The 21,946-nt window shown below is 38.6% G+C and overlaps 2 protein-coding genes across 2 annotated transcripts in view; one reads left to right on the top strand and one right to left on the bottom strand.

Moving 5' to 3' along the window:
* Positions 1 to 282: 282 nt before the first annotated feature.
* The window catches only part of LOC113026457 (forkhead box protein P2-like), a 32,962-nt gene continuing 11,298 nt past the window's right edge, over positions 283 to 21,946 (bottom strand). The window contains exons 2-17 of the mRNA XM_026175272.1: positions 12,084 to 12,210; positions 11,307 to 11,464; positions 9,277 to 9,381; positions 8,087 to 8,167; positions 7,530 to 7,641; positions 7,108 to 7,285; positions 6,540 to 6,644; positions 5,766 to 5,853; positions 4,673 to 4,804; positions 3,755 to 3,938; positions 3,593 to 3,663; positions 2,230 to 2,331; positions 2,001 to 2,122; positions 1,426 to 1,495; positions 1,211 to 1,341; positions 283 to 1,120 (exon numbers count right to left, since the gene is read on the bottom strand). Of these exons, the coding sequence (XP_026031057.1) occupies positions 991 to 1,120; positions 1,211 to 1,341; positions 1,426 to 1,495; positions 2,001 to 2,122; positions 2,230 to 2,331; positions 3,593 to 3,663; positions 3,755 to 3,938; positions 4,673 to 4,804; positions 5,766 to 5,853; positions 6,540 to 6,644; positions 7,108 to 7,285; positions 7,530 to 7,641; positions 8,087 to 8,167; positions 9,277 to 9,381; positions 11,307 to 11,459 (1,764 nt within the window). The 5' untranslated portion in view covers positions 11,460 to 11,464; positions 12,084 to 12,210 and the 3' untranslated portion in view covers positions 283 to 990. The remainder of the gene's footprint in view (positions 1,121 to 1,210; positions 1,342 to 1,425; positions 1,496 to 2,000; positions 2,123 to 2,229; positions 2,332 to 3,592; positions 3,664 to 3,754; positions 3,939 to 4,672; positions 4,805 to 5,765; positions 5,854 to 6,539; positions 6,645 to 7,107; positions 7,286 to 7,529; positions 7,642 to 8,086; positions 8,168 to 9,276; positions 9,382 to 11,306; positions 11,465 to 12,083; positions 12,211 to 21,946) is intronic.
* ppp1r3ab (protein phosphatase 1, regulatory subunit 3Ab) lies at positions 15,697 to 21,666 on the top strand. Its single transcript, XM_026175267.1, has 4 exons — positions 15,697 to 16,607; positions 17,154 to 17,218; positions 17,327 to 17,415; positions 18,170 to 21,666. Exons 1-4 carry the CDS (start codon positions 15,766 to 15,768, stop codon positions 21,086 to 21,088), a joined length of 3,915 nt encoding a protein of 1,304 aa, XP_026031052.1. The 5' UTR covers positions 15,697 to 15,765; the 3' UTR covers positions 21,089 to 21,666.

Here is a 21,946-nt window from a genome sequence, read left to right as displayed (position 1 = left end):
TGTACTGACAGGGGCTGCAGCCATTTTTTGAAACAATGGTTTGGAGAAACCTCACAGTGTTTAGGTTACAAGTACATGCACCATGTCAAACAAATCCAAACATGACACTACAAATTTGCCTTTTTTTTAAACTTTGTATAAATCAGCATTAAAAATACCCGACGCATGGGTGTTACATTTTTAAGTATGCAAGTTGATAACTGAAGGAAAAAGCATAATGTTGCACAGCCTTATAAATACAACATTAAACTATTATATATATTTTTATTGTTAAATGTTGGACACAAGCCTACAGACTGACACATCTTTACACACATTATACAGACCGTGTTCTCAATAACAAAAACAGAACCTTTATTTCAGTATACAGACCCTCATTTAAAAAAAAAAACTGACCTGTGAAAATCCCATATTTTCTATCAATAATCACAACAGAGAAAACAGAAGAAACAGTGCACAACGAATGCTTTTCAGTTATTTAAAAGTGTCTTTGAGACACAAACTATTAACAAACATTATCAACAAACATTTTCTATCATCATAAATAATTAATACAAAAGCGTACGGGTTGTTTTTGGTGAAAAATCACAAATTGTTCTAAATTGTTGCCATTTTCTTGGCAAGATGTCCGTTAGAAAGTCAAACAAAACAAACAAACAAACAAAAAATACTATTATCCTAAGAAATGCGACTAATCTCGGTCACCTTTAAATGCTCAACTTGTTACATGTCTGTTTGATATTTGAATAATAACTGTTATTAAGATATATAGTCCAATATTTAAATATTTGATAAAAGTATTCCCAGCACAGAGACCACAAGTGGCACTATATTCTGCTTTCTTTTGCTGTTTGACTGAAATTGAGGAGAAATTGAGGCTGCTATAATCTGTCTCAAAGCTAAATTTACTTTATTACATTTGCTGATGAATAGAAAATATTCTAAATTGTTTTAATGCTGATTTTACTGCTTTTCTTAACAATAAAAGAGTCATTCAAGGTCAAACAAATGCCCTCCATCATTTTCACTCATGTCTGGCTGCAGGCTGACTGGTTTCACTGTCTGTATCAGACATCCTTGGTCATTCACCTTCAGCTCTTTGTCTTCAAGGAAAAGCGGCCTGTAAGAGGTTAAATAGAAAAGACATCAAACTTCAGAGTTATATCGCTAAATTTTTTTGGAGCGAATTTTATATCAAAGCTAAACTCACGTCTGGACACGAGGAGAGAAGTTTTGGTTTCTGTGGCTGTCAGCCATGCTGCTCCTTTGTATTTCACTCTTTGAATTTCCTCTTACGTTGTCTTTCTTGAGTCCTGGCAGTGACGCCTCTGCCAGTGCGGTCTGAAAAGAAAAGTGAGCATAAATGAAAGAGTGGCCACGCCCCCAACCTGTAAGCACTCCTGCGTTGAGAATGCATTGGCTCACCTGCAAGCCAGAATTCATTAGGGTTCCATAACCTGCACTGGAGGAAATACTTTTCATCAGTGATGGATTTCTGCAGATAATAGAAAATAACAGATAACAGCAATGAAAATTCATAATGTATTTAACAAATGAATAAGAGTAAAGGGCCTCTACTGAATGGAATTTTGAATTTTCCAACCACGTTTATCCATATTCTAAAGATTTTTGAGAATTTTTTCACTCAAATCACTCGGATTTGAGTGATATAGGAGAGCGATCAGCCTTATATTTCACAGCAATTTTCAGCTGTTTTAAATAAATCACCTGCAGAGATGTCTGTCTTTAAAATAAGGAAACTAAACCTTTCCTTTTGGTTTTTATAATATAGATGATACTTAGCACTGTAGACCATAAGGTTGAATATAAATTTGTGAATTTACAAACAGCAGAAGTTTGTGGTTACTCATGCTAAAGCTGTGTTTTGTGATTAAAATGTGATATTTTGATTATTGTGTAATTAATTATCATTATATTTATGAAATATGTACAGATACCCTGATGGCGGCACTGCGATAAACTAGGAGGATCTACTTTACCCTGTGATCTTCTGGGATCGCCTCCTCTGGTATTCCACCTCATCCACAGTCCACACCGCACCTTTCACATTCTCCACGCGCACGAAACACTTGTGCAGGCTCAAGTTGTGTCGAACCGCATTCTGATCCAGATGAAATCAGAGTGAGGAAGATATTTCTGAATGCATGCAGCATGCATCGGGTATGACACACAGTGGGATACAGAGTTAATCATCTGCAGGTGGAATACCTTCCAAGTGGCGGCGTTGCGTCGGAAATAAGCAAATGTCCTTGTGAACCAGTTGTATATCTCGTTGAGGGTTAGTTGCATGTCTGATGTTTCCATGATAGCCTGTAGATGGAAAGGAAATAATACACCGTAGCACAATACAGGATCAAATTAAAGCCTTCACTAGTTTATCGAAGGCAAGGAACAAAGATACGGCTTTTGTGTTTGTTTAAATTTAAGGAATCGCCAATTCTGCAAAAATAATGCTATAGTAGAAACAGATGCATGTTTTTCTATCAAGATTCACGCTTTAATGCTACGAAAATGTTAAAAAAAAATCAATTACAGATATTTCACAACCCTGCAGGTGAGCATGTATCTGGACCAGAAGGAGACTCCTGACATTTACTGCTTCCAGATGTTTTTGAAGCACCCTGTGATCTATTAGATGTCTCACGTGGTTACAAAGTATGAGCTTGTATGACTGCTCGGATTCTCTGGCATGAGTCTGTTAGTTGCTCCAAAGCGCAGGACGCAATGCCTTTGGTGAGGGAACTTTTACACTCCAAGCTCCAAACAGAAATGTAAAACCAACCTTTAATTGGACTCTTAATTGAAGTAGGCAATTACTTCCTTCTTTTTATTTACTTACTTTATTGTATTTTTTATTGTGCTTAATCATTTCTATCCTGTTTTTTTTACTCAGTTAATGATTCTTCTTCACACTTATTTTATCGACGTAGTTAAAGTGTACTTGCATAGTTTTTACATTTTGTGCAACAGCAAAACAACATATAACACACTGCGACTCCACACGAGACATCAAAAATGTAAATGCATTGGTTAACTACATACACATATATGACATTTAATATACAAACATCAACCTAATACAATCTTTTACACACACACACACAAACAAACAAAACAAAATTTCTAAACTTACATATACAAACCGAGGTTAAATATATAAAAGATATAAAAAGAAAAAACACAAACAAGCACATTTTTTTGATGTCAGGTGGATAAAAATATTGAAAATTAAATGTTTTATTCTGTTTTATAACATTATTCTGTCTTACAGTTAACTAGTGAGTCATGTGTAAACTATTTTTACTTATTAATCAGTTGTAAAAAGACCTCATGTCAGTTTTTCCATATTCACGCTCTAAAACCAGCTGACTACTAAAACAACAGGAAAACATGCATATTTAACTTGATAAAAACTTCAAACACGGATTGAAAATTGTATCACTTGAATCAAGTTATTCAAATCAATATGCAACATAGAGATTCCATGAAAACGTTGTTTATCCATTAATACGGGACCAGCAAATACAAAATAAAAGAAGGCGAATAGAAAGTTTAAAAAAACCTGTCATACCTGTCGAATCAGTGTGGCATAGGTGAAAGGTGGTCTGAGATCAGTGTTTTTGTAAAGCTCATATTCATTTTCTGAAACAAGAAAAAAAGCAGAATAAAGAAAAAGCAAAGTGAAAAATCTGGAATGAGCTGCTGTGTGTCAAGTGGCCAGGTTACACGTCACCTGAAGACAGCGAGTAGACCAGAGGGTGATTACGACGTCTGATTGGCCCAACGCCTGACGTGTGAGAGGGGAACTCTTTCTCACACCCCTGGGATGGAGTGCCAACAGGATCTAGAGGTCGAGGGGACACCTGGGCTGGGTCTGATGGTCTCAGCGAGGGTAAGCTGTTGGTGACTGAAGTGAGCTGAGAGTGACAAAAGCATGAAGTTAACAAAGGATCGAGAGCAGCGAACACTCTGACAGGGAAACAAAACAGAGTGGGAGATTCATAACAGGGCGTAACGGAGCGATTGGATTTGCCTCTTCAGAGGTGATTCCTCTAATGTCACAATAAGGAGGAAGCCAATTATTGTTAATTATAGGGTGAAATTGTTTGGTGGGTGTTGTGATTATGGCGCAATATTTGCAAGATTAACAAATGATTAGCTCCCACATTATCACAGCACGTCTGTGCCAACAGCTGGACACAGAGAGGAGAGGAAGCGCTCTGTACATTTAGCGTCCTCGCTTTGAAAAAGCACCGAGGGCTCCGCAAAGTAAAAGAGCAAAGATCAAATTAGAGCCATAGTCAAAAGGTGCTTTGTAAACTTTTTCAAAAAATGAATTTGTGTTTCAATTTGATAAAATATTTCTTACCAGGACCCTCATCACACATAGCATTGCCTCAGTGCTGTGTTTTGGGGATTTTTTTGTTCCTAAGGAAATGTCAGCTTGCTTTTGCAACTCATTCAACTGTAAAAGTTCAACAAGTCAATTACAGCCTGGCAGTATCTTCATCAGCGCTAGAAGAGATGAGGGTGAAGCCAGATGTGCTGTTTTCTCCACATATTTGGAGTTTCCCCCCCGTAACGCCGTAAATATCACGGCTCATTTACTCGACCTGTGTTGTTCGCGCAGCTATTACTGAACGCTGCCTACCTGCGGGCCGCACGGGTCAGCAGCCGTGTCGGACTGTGGCGACTGTGCAGGCGCCGAGAGCGATTGAGCTTCTAAAGATGGCAGATGCAGGTGAGCCATCATTGCCTGCAGACGCTGCCGTTCTTTGCAGAGCTGTAAGTGGAGATGAAGAAAGGAAGCGGAAATTGTAGTGGATGGTGTCACATTGTAATCACCAGACAGAGGTTATTGAAATGGAAGGCTGTGAACCTGACAGATCTCTGGAAGAAAGCGTTCGTTCTGTGTCAAACACCAGGAAAAGCACAGCAGGGGCTGAATGTTGCATGAGGATTTAGCATAAACAGAAAGGTTTCTAGATAGTCGAGCATTGGAGAAATTAATCAAGTGTTTCTTGTTTGAAGTGACTGCAGACAAGCCTTGCTCCAAATATAAACTTTTTTTTTCTTGGTTGGGTTGGGCATATATAAAGTATACAGAAAAATCCTCTTATCTCATGCATAATATCAGGTATCACCCATGTTTTAAATTATGACTGTATCATCATCTCAGTTCATCATTCAGTCTATAGAATATTACACATTTTGATGACGTAGCAACTAATCCCCCACATGATCCATAACAATTTAGAGGTTATTGTAACGTGCGAAGCACCGAAAGAACGCTATGAAAGTCAAGTCAAAGTTTATTCCTACAGCACATTTTAAAAGAACTCAGCTCACCAAAGTGCACAGGTTATACAAAATGCACATTTATCCGTAACAGTCACCAAATACATACTAAAAACCATCAAATACAATCAATTAAGTATAAAAGCTAGGGTTCTCTGCTCAACTAGAACTGAAAGCAAGAATAAGTAGTTTCAATAAGTTTCAACAGAGACGTGGGCAGCTGAAACACTGCTGAAAAGGCTCTAGCTCCTCTACTTTAAGTCTGGATTTATGAACACTCGTGCTTCTGGTTTGTAGACCTCAGTTGGAAATTGCACATAAAATGATAAAATCAATGTTGACCTTGAGAACATCTTAACACTGTGCAAGTTTCAATAAATCGGACATAATTCAAGCATCGCTGCTTCCTTTTCTGTCAGTGATACTTATAAGTTAAGAGTCCCTACCTGAAGGTCAAGCTGCTGAACCACCTGCATCTGGACTCTGCACTGGGCTGTACTTCTGTCATCCAGAGTGTGTTCACTGCTTATGTGCCTGAAACAAATAGAGCAAATATGTTAGGAGATTTTTTTTAAATGTAGAAGTAGAGGAAGAATCTTTTATCCCTTATCAAATACTGTGGATAAAACAACATTTAGACCCACACTGATGATGAAGTGAATGTTAAGGGCTATAACAACAACAGTAAGTATCTAAACAAAAATAAATCAAACTCAAATCAGCTGTGTGGTTATGAAGTAAAGGATTTTACAATATTTGCAGAAAGAAAGTTTAAGTTTATTTATATTGTTATTCTCATGTCTCAATGTTCGTTTTGGTTTTGAGTGAACAGTAAACAAACAAACAAGCAACACAAACAATAAAATCGTGTTAATTTCTAATTTTAGTTTTAAATAACCAGATTTTTTGTTTTTCACAAAGTAACATAACTAACATAATATTTAACATATTTAACTGTAAGCTGATCAATATCATAATTTTAAAATTGTAAAGTTTGAAAGAAGTAATCAAAATGAAAAAAGCAAATCCATAACAGTGGAGCTATTACCTAATTATGTCTTTTCAAATGTAATCCATTTCATTAAAAAAAATGTGATTACATAATTCACATATTATCCATTAGTATCTGAAGATGAGGTTAAGAGATGTCAGTTATTCTGCTGCTTTGTTTTCACTGCTATATGTCAAAAATTAAAAGTGTGAAGATTGTTTAAACCTACTTGATAAACTGGCTGAAGTTTTCACAGACTGACTCACAACCGGGCCAATTACACACGCCGTGACCGAAGAGGGCGTGTTTGGCAGCGTGATCACCTTTAACAGTGCTGATCGAGAGAGAGAGAGAGAGAGAGAGAGAGAAGGGCCTGTCAAGATTAAAGAAACCACAGCAGGCAAACAACAAAACAGCAATAAAACAGATATAAGAGTGTTTTGTTTTCTTTTCAGGTAGCAGAAATGACAGGAGAGAGGTGGCAGGGAGCACTGACAAAAAAAAAGCACAAAAAACAGGATAACTATTTACTTTTGATTCGGGACGTGTACTGCAGTTACGTAAACTTTTTCTTTGCTGATCCACTTCAGGTGGCAGAACACAAAGCAAACAAACAATACAAAATACATTGTCCCCAAGGGGAATTAAAAGTGAAGTCTCAAAAGCAAACATCTCCTCACCCGCACCTTGAGAGAAAAAAAAAATGTCTACAGATGACAAGTCTTTGATGTTAACAGAAAAAAGGCAGTGTCACCTGAGCCCTCCTGCTGCTTACAGCGAGAACAGACGGCTCTTACCTCTCAGCTCTGTGAGGACAGGCAGACTGCTGGTCATCGGCTTGTCTCCCTGGGACTTTTGCTGACATTATTTTGCCAGCGGAAGATTCTCGATTCTCTTTTATTGTGGTTTTATCTTCAGTCATTCCAATTGTGAGCTCTTTCCATACTTGCTGCATCTTTGCAGGGCTGAGACAAGCTAAAAGATGATTGAAAACACAAAGTCTATCAATACTGCTGCAAATAGCAAAGTAGCTGTGGTGTATTTTTCTAGCGATGTAACATTTGTTATTCAGTGTACATTAATTATACAGAGCCCCTGCTGTTCCTTCAATCTCGAAATGATGACTTAAAACACATAGTATGCACAAAATGAAAGAGTTGATTTGAAGAAACTTTTTTTTAATGTATAACTTTTGGAAATAGATGTAAAGAGGAGTGACCTGGAGAGAGAGCGGGAGAGGACAGCGCTGGTCTGTGCGCCCGGAGGAGCTGCTGCTGTTGCTGCTGCTGGAGTTGGATGAGCTGCTGGAAGACGAGCTGGGGAGAGGAGAGCTGGAGGATGGGGAAAGAAAGCATTTCTACTGAGGTAGTAAACACTGCCCTCACTCTCTTTTGCCATACCAGAGTGAGACCAGTCAGTCCATTAAGGGTCACATCTGGTAGATGTTTAGATATCGATTCTGGGCTTTTAAGGCTGGAAGAGCGTAATTTTAAGTCAGGTGATATCACCATTTAATGATAACGTTTAATGACTTTATCAGTTGCTGAAATGATTTTAAAATAAAAGGCCAAATCCACATACTATTTCTGTTCAAGCTCAGATGTCAAAATTCTTTTAAAATAAAAGCCCAAATCCATTCATTATTTCACTTTAATCTCTACAACCAGAGAAAGGAAAAGTAATAAATATTTATTTTTTATATGTGTATCAATCTTCAACAATAGGATATCCTCCAAAAATATATAGGTGTGTAATATTGTAGCCTGAGACTCTTACCTCTTTGATTTTCTTACTGGACTGTTGCTGAAGCAGCTGAATCTGTTGTTGCTGCTTCTTGTAGAACTCTTTCAGGTGATGCTATCAAAAAATGTAGCATTATCACGATCATTTAGACACTTATAACTGCTACTGGCAGAAATGTTTGTTTGTTTTATTTATTTTAGGCTGCCTCATGGTTGCCAATCTTAGGTGTGTGGTACAATTTCAGTATTTGGTATATTACAGAAGGTGGAAACAATGACAAAAAGTTTTTTTTTACTGAAGATAGAGATTTACAGACACACTAGCTGGGTATAGGCTGTCTGATATTAAACCTGTTCAAAGACTGCGTGCTTAAGCATTAAAACACTTTAATCCAGGCAAACTCTTTATAAAAATCATGATTCTTTGTTGTTTCCCTGCTACAAGAGGAGAATAAATAACAACAAAGCAACAACAACAGAAACCACAGAAGAAAGGGGTCATAGGCTAACATTGCCATTTTAAATACTGACATCTTGGTGATATGATGGTACTAAGCCAAAATTAATACATTCTCTTTAATGAGATGGAGTTAAACCTTAGTGGAGAAAGTCTAGGTAAGTGAAAAGGTTGAGTTAAAATCCAGAAGCGTTTTTAATAATTATACCTTTTGGTTCTCCTAGTATAAGTCATAATGTGCTAGCACTAGCACTTTTGCACTTTATCTAATGTTAAATATGTATTATAACATTTAGTAAGCTGCTGCGTTATTGTATTATTATTATTATTATTATTATTATTATTATTATTATTATTATTATACATATTGGTTGATTGGTTGACTTTGAAACACCAGTTTGCTTTGGAATGACTAGCTTACAAATTAGCTCACCTTGATAGCATTAAGCTCATGTTAATCACGGCCTCAGTCTAAATCATTTTGCAGTAACATTAACTCAAATATCTAACCTTATAACCACAATGTATTCTCATTGTCATAAATTCCCATTGATAAGAGTTTTGTCGTTTTTTAACGCTTGCTAGCTAAGTCACTTCTCTTAGCTAGTAAACTAGGCTAAGTTAACAACAATCATAATAATTATATGTATATGCAAATAATAAATAAACAAATATAGTAGCCAATTTACAAACTTTGCTGTGTTATGTAAGTCATGTTTATCAAACACCACCACCCTGACATGTATATATGTTAACTGTGCAAATACCTGATGAAGCAGAAGGGCTTGCTGCTTCTGGTGGATCAGAGCCTGCAGCTGGCTGGGAGCCAGAAACTGCTGAATCTGCTGAGGGGCCATCATAGCAAGAAAGACCTCAAAGAAGAAGAGGAAGGACAACATTTTAAAGGACAGTCAGGAGTGCAGTCAAAACAATAACTGAGACAGAGTGTCAGGTGATAAACAGTAATAACCATCAAATGGGAATCTTTCCAATTACACAACAGTGTTGTCAACCTTTTGTGAACATCATCATGCTGGATTGTGTCACTGACCCAAAATGAGACTGGAGATAGGCTGACCAGTTAATTAGCAACACAATTTCAAGCTTGTTGTGGCTCCTAATAGAAGTGTATGGGTATTAATAAAGGCAAACACTCCCAGAATAATAACTGATCTGCGCTGTCACTGATAGGGTGACAAATAACAAGGCTATTGTCTCCCTTTGTAGTCACACAGAGCCTACAGCAATTACCATGACTGCATTAAGAAACAACAACATGCATATTCCACATGTTGTATTACAAACAACACATAAAAAAGGTGCTACTAAATGATTGTTGGGGAAAATATAATTTATTTGAATTTTGCAGTATGTGGTTTCCTTATCTATATATAAAACATCAACCGTTATATAAAGACTAAAGCTGTTCTTTGGGTTTGGTAAAGCTGTCATATTGAAGTAATATCTCAGCAGCCTGCAGGATGTAATGAAAGAATGCACCAAGGACTTCAAGTTTGTAATTTTTCCACCCATCAGTCCATTGAGATGTTGCCCCCTGTGTTCAACCAGACTGAGAAAGTTAAGAGCAATAGGCATTACATGAAGAACAAGGAAGGAAGGAGGTGCAGTGGTCTTATTTAGTGCTGAAACAGCTGGCCTTTTAATTTACTGGTTGATTGGCAGAAGTTAAATCAACCATCAAGATTATGTAGACATACTTTCTCAAAAACCAGGGGGAGGACAAAGATGCTTTACCAAAATTAGCAAAGAAAAAAATAAGCTTTAAAAAAGTTCAACTACCACACCCCAAAAAAACACAAACCACACGGTGGTTATGCCACGTTTTTAAAAATATAAAAGTTTAAGACAAGACTGACAAATATATGTGTCAAACTTTTTTTGTTCTCCCCGAATGTTCTTTTGCATGTAGGTGCAGCTGGCTTCATTATCGCACTTTACAAATCACCGTGCATCCATTTGCTGCGTGCAGCCTGGATACAGGTAAGAAAGAAATGCATTGAAGATGAAGGTCCCTGCCTTTTATTATCAAAGGAAAAAAAACAGTTTTCTACATGAATAGTCCTTATTTGTAATATTTTTAGGGTTTTCAGATTGAAAAAAAAAATTCATATCACAAGTCATTATTAAATTCTGAAAACCAGAATCTGGGTAAAGGGTAAAGTTATTATGTCAGCTGAAAATACCCCCCCCCCCCCCCCCCCCCCACCAAAAAATAGGATCTTTAAATATTAACACCATGCAGTTGAAGTCCAGATTTAGAAAGTGAATTAGGAGAATAGAACAGAACAAAAGTGACAAGATGACAGGACGGACTGGAGGAAGCGCTGTTGCTGGCCGCTAATTATCTCAGTTGTTTCATTGATCCCTTAGATTAAGATTACCAGGGATGGAATTGCAAGAGACAACCATAAAATTGTGTTGGGCCATGCTTATTTGCCGTTCACTTGCATCTGTTTGACCTAGGTCTGTGCACAATTATTCCTCCCTGGCTCTGACTCACAAGCTAATAACGAAGGACAAACAAGAATTCTGTGTGTCAACTCCCCGCTCCCCTCAGATCTCATATGAAATCTTTGTCACTGTCAACAGAGCCGTGAGCTCTGGGTTTCGTGTCCTGCCAGAGGATATCCAATATGAGGCCATGGGGTATTTCTCTCTTGACATCTGTTTGAAGAAGAGTGTTCTGTTTTCCACTTATGAAGGAGAGGAAAGAGCTGAAGGATGAAGAAAAGGAGGATGAGGGGCACGATGAAGGAGTAGCAGGACACACACGTACCTGTTTATGCTGAAGAGTCTGCCAGTCGTCGCCACTCAGAGTGCCAGCGTTCCCATTAGCGACTCTTTCCCCTCCACTACTGTCTGTGTGACTGAGGAGGCTGCTGGCTGGGTTTTGACGGGCTGTTGTGGGACTGAGAGGGGACTCTGGCATCTCAGCTAACATCATAAAAGAAGCTGGTTATCAAAGATGTAAGCTGCAAACTTCTACTGCTATTTGAAAAAAAGAAAATCTCAAAGACAGGACAAAGAAAATCTAATTAAAAAATATTCTTACAACCAAAACAAAAATAAAATGTTTCAAGGAAGGCCTAAAATAGGCTGAAATATGCTGCAGATAATATTTAGAGGACTGCTGACAAAAAAATATAGATACATTTTTGACTTTCAAGTAAAGATTTCAACAATTTTAATGAATGCCAATCGTAAAAAACATCAGTGCATGCTTTTTTTGACCTGTTATTGACTTCCTAACATTTAAACGATAATACCCTGTAAGATTTAATCATTTAATACCATCAAAAGTCAGAATGATTGATTGTAACCGGATGTATCCAGAAAATCGATCTATAGATTATAACATGTATAGGCATTAAAGAAAATTAGTCAACATATCTTACCACTGCACAAAGGCAAAGCTAATAAAAAGCTCCCTAACAATAGTTTAAACACATATCCTGTTACATAAAACATGACTTTAAGTTTTCATATAAAGTCCTGAAATGCACAGGAAGTACAATCTAAGCTCTCCTACTGAAAACGAACAAAAGCTTCGTACCGTTAAGGTGAACAGCTGAATTCAGAGCAGCCAAGAAGAGTTGGTGTCTTCAACTAGGCAGTTTGGAGTGTGGATGAGAGATAACTGATGGAGTTGTGTGACTACCTCGAGGGGAGGAGTCACAGCACTGTGAGCAGGAAAAACAATATTATAAAATCAGCCGGCGCTACAAATATATTTAAAACATAAAAGTGCCGGCAAAAGTCTCCTGCAATGTAAAAAATCTCCTCTTAAAATTTGAATTGATTAATGTCATTTACATTGTAAGAATACAAACATTTATAGAACATGTATTATTCACATTAGTGCATACAGCACACACAGCGTTGTGCTTCCCAGCTACCTGTTTTTTTTTAATCCTGACACTATTTTTCTTTGAGATATTCATAGATGTGCACAGTGCAATAAGCAAAACGCCCCCTAACACACATCATTTATTGCCTTAAATGAAAAACAAAGAGTCCTTTTTACATTTCTTAGAGAAGACAAGTATAGTTTTACTTTATTTAGATATTCAGTATCTAAGACGTCTGAAAAAAGGGCTCTCTAACCACACAACTGTCAAACTCTTATCAAAGAGCTATTTACAGTTGCATCTGCACATTTGAAAATTTAAAAAAAAAAAAAAAACACAGCAGTACATAAAAACAAATAGAAGTGTTTAATTTAGCCTGCTGATGAATGCAGTATACCCTAGAGTGCAGACACGCAGCTGACAAACTGACAAATAACACTTTGAATAACTCTCGACATGTCTGAGACAAAATAAACTTTGTGGAAGACAGTTCTGCACAATCATTATGGATTTATTTTAAAAAAATGTTTACTCTCAGCGTGCCACCTTTATCATATAAACGTCCTCGACGAGGGTGAGGACTAAAGGCCAGACAGCCACGTCCTTGTAATTTATCTCTTGTTGGTATGAGGGATCGCAAGGAAAGGCTCAGAAACCTTTAGTTTCCCCTCAAATAATCCAGACAAAGAATTAATGTGTTAGCTTAAAAAATATTTATAGCAATAATGCACAATAAAACGTGTTAAAAAGAAGCCTTTTACATCGTGTATATTCACAGAAGTAACAGCTGAGGGAAATGGACTTGTACATCTTCACAAAAAGTACAAGATTAGACTTCATAGCAGGTAATGACTGACTTGTGTATATTGTTACCAAGGTAACTTTCTGCCACCTACTGGATTAATATTTACCTGCCTTCCAATTTGGATGAAAAAGGTAATAATGTGTTTTTTATATATAGGCACCTTTCAAGACACTCAAGGACACCTTACAAGCAATTAAGTATCAAAATCACAATATGGATATAATAACAGTTGGAAAACACCATGGAATTAAAAGTCAATACATCATTAAATACTACTAGTGTCGTGTGTATTCACATCTTATATTTGTTCTGCCTCCAGCTTGTTCTGTTTCATTATAAAATCATTTAGGGATTTGAAACGAGTTCTTTTATTTGTTTTTGTTTTTCTAAACTCTTTTACTGTTTCACTCTTTCACAACTGGAGACTGGAAACCTAAAGGGTGGTGGTGTCCTAGCCTTGATTGTGTGTGACTCTCTTTCAGTTCAGCAACCAACCCACTGTGATGCACTAAGGCTCATAATGTGATGAGGTCCCCTCATTTTATTCCTCTACGTGTCCTGCAGACGGCATTGTGGCTCCACCTGAGCCAAGGACTCGGTTCACAAACCAGTCGTTGTGCTCGTTGCTGTTCCTCCAAACAAGACCGGGGTTCCTGAGATAGAGAAACCTCAAGTTGATTTTCTGGGAGAGGGAAGACAGGATGACTTTGGCAATCAGAGCAACACCACAGAGTAAGAGCTTAGACAAGGTCTGTGTGTCCTCAGAAGATTTAGGAAGAGTTAGTAAGGATGCTGGAAAAGGTTCTAACAGCATTCGTTGCAGTTATTACTGCCGCCAAGGAGGTTATACACCAAATAGAGCTCGAAAAGGTTTGAATGAATTTTGAGTGGGGTCATATTAATAACCCATTAAAATTTCACTTCCATCCACCAAGGTCTTTAAAATGGACAAAAAGCCTTATAAATTAGAAACTACGATTCTTATAAGTGTAATGTGTATTATCAGCATATAGAAAGTACCTTGTAAAGATGAAAATAAATAATAATAATAGATAATAAAATAAAAAATAAAAATGTGAGAAACTATGTTTTCTAAATATTCCCTATATGCCTATATTGACTACATATAAGCATATAGGGAATGATATATGGGAATTCTAAATATCGCTTTACTGGGGACGTCTGGCCTCTTCTTCAGAGTCAAATAAGGTCAAAGTTTCATAACTTTTATCTTTAAAACTGCACTTAAAATTCTACTGCCTTTGTATTGGTGACATTTAGGAAATGATGCTGCTATATGAGGACGCTAAATATCACACTATAGTCTGCACTGAAATATCATGTGATGCTTGACCTCTGACCTCATTACTTTTCTCATCTGCCTTTCTTTCAAGTTGACCTCAAAAAGATTTCTAGCTATTAAAAAAAGTATGATCAAGAGAAAGAGCATGAGCTGCCTAGTTATTTTGAAATATAATGTAGTATAATATTATCTACATTCATTTACAAATCACTACCTATTATCCATTACCTACTGATACATAATGTTTACAGTAAACATCTGTCGGGCTGCCCTTATCGGATGTTTACTGAGTTACAAATTCTTAGAACATGTTTAAAAGGAACAAAGAAAAATAAATGAATGCATACAAAATACAATACTTGTCTTAAAAGTAAATACTGCTTCATGTTTTGTTCTATAATGATGCTGCTCTCCTCTGTCTCAGGTACATGGTTAAAATCACTTCCTGCTTTTTTCTTCTATATTGTAAAAAGTGTCAATAATATGTAGCATGACGCTTCCTTCCTCTGTATTCATGGTTTATTTTCACCCTACCTTCCACGACTGAGCACTGCAATAAAGGTATTCTGTCTGCATCACATCCTCTAACAGCCTGGACAAAAGCCTTGTCTCATACGAATCAATCAAGTGCTTACCATTCATTCTTATTCATTGTTAAACAATATGTTTTACTCACTAATACTAAGCGCTCACCACTTTTTTGGCAATTATGCAAATTTGTCACCTATAAGATAAATACAGGAAATATTACACACTAGAGCCATAAACTGTATCATGGTATCTGCCAATGTGATAGGTGGATAATAGATAAATCTAATGTGGAATGACTGTTTCTCACCTTGAGACTTTCACAGCTATTAAATTATCAGATATTCACAGATTTGAAATGATTTTAAACAGGATGCAAGTGCAATGGAGCCCGTTGTGGGCCAGAAGTAACAAAACATAAATAGTTTCCATGGTAAATCCCATGTGGCTGTAAAAATAACATTATAACTCCTTTGGGAGTCATGGATTCTACAAAGATGTCCACAAAATATTTAGACTTTGGGGTGGTTTTGTAATAAGAAACTTAGATGATTATCAACTTATAGTTTAGATTAGGTCAAACAAGCCCTCAAAAAACAAAAAAACAAATACGGCACTGGGTCATACATTCTCTTCAGGAGAAGACTTAGACTACTGCACATAGTTTAAGTCCCTTCTGGCCTATTTATAGTGTTGGCCCTCGCAACAATGTCATCTGTAATTTGACTCCATCTGTTAAGTCAGAGCATGAATGTCAGTTGCCAGAAGCAGCGCAGTTCATTTTCACGCTGAGTCTCTCACAGAGAGCTTCATGGATTTTTGGGGGCAGCCAAGAGGGTCTGGGGCCTGTAACTTCTTAGGAGTCCCAGTCCTCAGCTCCTGGGACGTGGACGATGATGAGGACGAGGTGGTCATCGGCCTCAGGCCTAAATCCTCTCCTCTCCCACGGAGAAAGAGCTCTGTGTCTGATGAGGACTCGGAGCCTGAGCCTCCCATGTGTGGCTCCAGGAGAGTTTCCTTCGCAGATGCCAAAGGCCTCAATTTGGTTCAAGTGAAGGAGTTCGACACGTGGGACGTGCCCAAACTGCCAGGATACGACACATCTGATGGGGAAGGCAATGATGAAGATGAATACATTCTTTCACCTCTTAATTTTTCCCTCCCGTTATTAACCGAGGAGCTACTGACCAAGGTCCAGAAGCAGAAAGTAGAGCTGGAAAAAATTGAGTTACTTCCAGGGACCACAATAGTAAAAGCGGTGGTGCGCGTCCTCAACATCTCCTTCACTAAGGCGATATATGTTCGAACAACTTTGGACTGCTGGTCCAGCCACTTTGACCTCCTGGCTGAGTACATCCCTGGTTCCAGCGATGGGCTGACGGACTGTTTCTCATTCACGCTCACTTTGTGGCCTCCATTTCGGGAAGAGGGGGCCAGAGTTGACTTTTGTCTGCGGTATGAAACACCTGTGGGGACGTTCTGGGCCAACAACGCCAACAAGAACTACGTGCTGTCATGTTTCCGCAGAACAAAGGAAAACGATCAGCCACAGAAGGAAAACGTGAACAAGAAAAGCTGCCTCAAGACAGCCAGGTGAGAATACAAAGTGATTTCATAAAACATTTTTAGGCACATTTTTTAGGTTTATTTAATTATAGGAATTGTGCATGGTCAGGGGAATGTCCATTATGCTTGTTATGGAAGATTGTAAAGGCCATTTCCTGCCTTGAATTAAATATTGACTATTCATTAAAAATGTCCTTTGCTAGTTAGTTTTGTAACTTAAGTTTTTTTGGTGATGACTATGTGAGGTCTATAATTTGAATAACTCATATAAATAGAAGAAATATGCTTCTTCTTCTTTTCTTTCTTTCTTTTTTTTTTTTTACATTATAACCAATCTAGACTTTGTGAAATGGACAACAGTCACAGTTAGAAAATACACAATTTCACATCTCACACATATAAATACTTACAAGTTTTTAACAATTTAACACTTTTTAATCAAAACAATTTGTGTATCTCAGCACTGTCACCTTACGTGGTTTGTTGATTGACGATAATCACCTGAAGCTACGTGAAAAAGAAAAGCGAATTAACCCTGACTGATCGCATTTTTAATTAATTAACTTATTACAGTTCGAACTCCAGCGTGGAAAACAGTTCAGGAAAGGAGTCGTCAACACAGGGAAATATTGCAGCAGGTGAAAATTTTCCTTTTCCCCACTGTGAAATGAAGAAATGACCTGAAATTGAAGAAAACTGCGTTGATAGCCCAGCAGGATCATAGATAAAATGTTTCTTGTCTCCAGATGTGGCCAACAGTGGACTAGAGGGTGACACTTTGAAATCTAAGAATGATCAGTCAGGAATGTCAGAGGAACATGGACAGAAATTACTGGTGAGTGGAAAAAAAATGTTGCCGATATGACTGATGACGCAACAGTTCCAGTTCTGTCCTGACATTGTAAATCCTCACATGCAAAATGTTGTAAAGCAGGGGTGTCAAACATAAGTCCCAGGGGCCACAATCGGCCCAGCAAAGACTCCTATCCTTTTATTGTAATTCTGAACATTCGTTACAACCCAAAGAGTAGTGCTGACAGATTCTTTTCATTTTACAGCAACGTTTCTTTATCATGTAGAAAAAAATGAGATGTATTATTAATATTGTACCTTTTTTTTAATAATATCTCAGGGATTAAACATGTAGTTCACTGGTCAGGCCCACGAAACACTGAAGTGGGCCATAATGTAAGATGAGTTTGACATCCCTGCGTTAGGGTTAGGGTTAAGTTTTCTACATATATGATGTATTATTAGCAGTGTAAAGGTATTTAAAGGATCGGTATGACTGTGAGGAGCAGGAGGAGCAGAGAGCTTAACATGACCCTGGTGCACTTTTTCAGAGAGGGTCACATAACTGGAGTTGGGTACCACCAGTATAACATAATGTGCTGTGCACCTAAAAAAAATAAATAAGAAGTGATACTTGCAGTTTGTGCTTTCTCACAGTTTCAATTACATTTAGTTAGGCATGCTTTGTTTTTTTTTAATGTCTTCTTGTTGTGAGAAATGCAGCTTTAAATTTTACCTCACTTGGTTTTCTTTAAGGGGCATGTTGTTGAAATGAATCTATCTGTGTTGGTGGACAGATTGAGAGCGGAGTAAACGACAGCCAAAGGAGTCGCAGAAAGGCTGCACGGATGGCCCGGGTGAGGGACTACTTTGCTCAAAGAAACGGAGACGCCAACAACGCAGATAGAGACGAATCACCTCCAGGGGTACCACAGGCAGCTCGAGAAGAAACCCCAAAGGAAAGCCATACAGATGTGCAACTGTTTGCTGAGAGCAACCACAAACCAGAAGGGTCCCAAGCAAAGTGCAGCAAACCCCTCCTCAGTGTTTCACATGTTTTGTCACCAGCACTTGACCGAACGTCTGAGAACGAGCCAGAGAAATCTGAGAGCATTGCTTTGGCTGCCTCAGTCACATTAGCAGAAGGTGAGAGTGCCACGGACATCCAAGATGACCTGTTTGATAATTTTGCTCAAGCAGAACAGCAACATACCAAATCTCAGGACAGTAGTCAGGAGGCAGACATGGGTCATGAATACATTAGCAGAACAGCAGTGAGAAATGAAAGCCTTGTTGGCCAGACCAGCAGCTTCACATTTGGCACTGTGGTGGCTCCGCTGTATCACCAGGTGTTTGGCAGAGTGGGAAGTGAAAGTCAGACAGGAGCTGGCTGGGAAAATCCTGCACGGGCTACACTGAATATTGGAGGCTTACATCCTCACACTGGCATGAGACAGATTAGTTGCACTGTTTCAACAGATATTAAAAGTAACAATAGTAAAGCACTTCGAAATGTGATTAATAACCAGAAATCAAACCAGGAATGCACAGACATAGCACCATGCAATAATCGTGTTGAAGAAGAAGAAGAAGAAGAAGAAGAAGCAAGTTTAAGTCTGACATTAAATGCAGAGACTCTGCAGGTTCTGGCTGGGACTGAAATTACAGACCGGAGATGCACAAGCACACTTAAGGGTTCACAAACTTGTTTAGAAGACACATTAAGCTGTCCTGAGACTGTAAACATTTTATCGCAAGCAGATTTGTTGAATCCACAAATACCGGCTGAGAGTTTACATCCCTGGGGAGAAGCACAGGAAGACAGTGTAACACATGACCCCCAAGGCCAAATTACAGCAGAAACAACACAGTGTCCACTCCCAGAGAATCCATGTACACATGATAAAACTAATCTGGATGAAACGCACGCAAAAAGCGATACACATGAAGTCAGGACCAGTCCGCAAACATCATTTGTAAAACTTGAAAGCTCTGGGGACCTGCTGGGACATGTTAATGAAGAACCTGACCAACAGAGCGCCGACTTAGAAGAAAAACGCCATGAATGTGAGTTAATCAAAGCTCTGTGTCCTGGTAACGCATCTTTTAGTGAGGTTAAACCATGTGAAGACTTGCATAAGTTGAATTTGCACCACAATGACAATTCAGTTACAAAAGCAACTGTTCCTGACTGCAAACTTGTGGAGAAATCAGATTTCACAACACCCGAGACACTTCTGGAAGCTCGAGGAGAAACTAACAACATGGGAGAAGGCAGTAAAATGACACACGGCTCACTCAAAGATGAATCAAAATCCTCTGGTGAAACTGAGGTAACAGGGGAGTTGGCTGAATGCGTGACTACAGAGACACAGGAAAAAACAGAGCATTGCAAAATCAAAGCTAAGGAGGAGGCTCTCTGTTTAGGAGAAATCACTGAAGTGAAGGACTGGGAAATGATGGTTAAAGAAGAAGAAAACAACATTTTAATACACGAAGAAGAAAGGGAGATAGTATATTTAAATCCGGGCGTCTGTGAAGTAAGAGAAAAAGAAATTGAAAATGAGGAATTTGTCAAGGGGAGGGCAGTGACAGGAGTAGAAGAGGACAGCGAAACAATCGGAGAGGCTGTCTCTGGAGAAGATGGTGCCAGTACTGAGGTAGAATGTGCTCAAGTCATAAAGATGAACAAAACAGGTGGAAGGGAAGAATTAACTGAGGAGAACCAAGTACAAGAAACAGAGGGACCAGTAGAGACAGAGCTGCACACAAAAAAACACTTTGCAGGAAAAGAGGTCAGTATTGAATGGGCACACATCCAAGAAAACGAGGAGATAAAGGGAGATGGGAAAATAAACTTGAATAAGGAAGGTGAAGGCGGAGCAGAGTGGGAGAAAGAACCAAAGGAGGGAAACGGAGAGGAGCTGGATCCACGTTACGAATTCCTAAATTACAGAGCAGTAGAGGCGGAGCTTGTAGAATCACATTCACGTGTGGCGAAACAGGAACAAAAAGATCCAGAACTGTGTTTGGAAGAGAAGTTAGAAATTACAGGAAGCAAGGATGGAGAGGTTTTATCTGCTCTGGTGCACAGTGGGCTGAAGGATGGCGACGAGAGCGTACCAGTGAAAGAAAGTATAGGAGAAGAGCAAAGTGTACACATTCAAACTGAAAAACAATGTCTTCACACCACAAAAGCTCAGTCAGAAGATGGAAATGGTTGTGCCGCTGCAGAGGGGGGCGCTTTAACGGATGAACCTGAAAGTGATCAAACAAGCCAGGACAGCGCTTCAGCAGAGTCGGACTCGGGCGATGAGGTGGAGCTGTACATGCACTGCCTGAGGGCCGTCGGCACAGGAGGATGGTCCCACGAAGACAAGAGCACTGTGAGCAAAAGGCCCCGTCTAAGCAGAACCAAACTGCTGTCTGCCACTATGCCGCCCATCACTGAATATCACGATGAAGAACAACACCTCAGTTGCCTTCAGGAGAAGCTTGAAGACAGCAATGCCGCTGTTTCCCCTGCAGAGGAGCGCATGGGTCAGAGTGTTTTGTCCTGGACAGACACGTTTTCCTGTAGCAATATTGCAAAATCACTGCTATATGCAACCCTGCTGGTGGTGTTTTTAGTTGTGGCATACCATTATGACTTTTTTGCCTGTTTGGGCCTCTACTTGATATCTCTGGTTTGGCTCTGCTGCCGAGAAGAGAAGTAACCAGTTAAAAATGACAACACAATGGGCTGAATTAAAATGTAATAATAATAATTAAAAAAAACAATATGTTTGATTTTAAAGGTTTTCAGAGTGTACATGGTACTGATGTGATACCCAATTCTTCTTCCAGTGATGACTAATGCATGATTTAGACTGATTTTTGCAGGAGATCTATGCTGTTACTTATACTGTAAACTCCTTTAACCCTGCACCATAACCTTCCGCGCAACCTGCTGCAAGCCCACCGAAATGTAACTACATGTCGGGGTGTCACAGCATCGACTCGAACAGCGTGGATGGATGTGGCGTAGGGGGAAAAGGGGCTTCCGGTTACATCGTGAGTTAGGAAGTAGATTTCCAGCAGAAGTCCAAATTTAGCTCAAGAAGACACAGTTAGGCAGATATCACACACGTTTGCTGTCATAAGTCATTATTCTCAATGCTTCACTGTACATAAAACCTACATTACAATGGTTACATTGATCAGTTCTGCAGCTTTTTCAAGGTGAAATACACTACTCACTGAAGCTAATGAGAATGTTTAATTTTAATTTTAATTTTTCGATCATGCTTTAAAAAAATGAAATATTTTTCTGTTATACTACATTTATTTTTTAGTGTAGATGTCATGCGCATGTTTTTTGTTTTTAGGTGTAGCCTTAAAATCAGTATCCATGTGCAGGTTCATCCAGGTCAGGGTAGTCTTGAGAGACTAAGGAAAGGAAGCAAATTGGATTTCTTTGGGTTTGTGATGATGTTTTTCTAATCATCCAAGAGGCTTCTTCGGTTCTAAAAAAATGGTAGAGGGTCCAAGTATTTAGACTCTGGTAAAAGGTATGAGTCATTACTGTTACCAGG

Source organism: Astatotilapia calliptera, chromosome 7 (genome assembly GCF_900246225.1).
Source record: "Astatotilapia calliptera chromosome 7, fAstCal1.2, whole genome shotgun sequence".
Classification (NCBI taxonomy): Eukaryota; Metazoa; Chordata; class Actinopteri; order Cichliformes; family Cichlidae; genus Astatotilapia; species Astatotilapia calliptera.
Note: the sequence above shows the minus strand (reverse complement) of the source record. Positions and strands in the feature narration are given on the sequence as shown.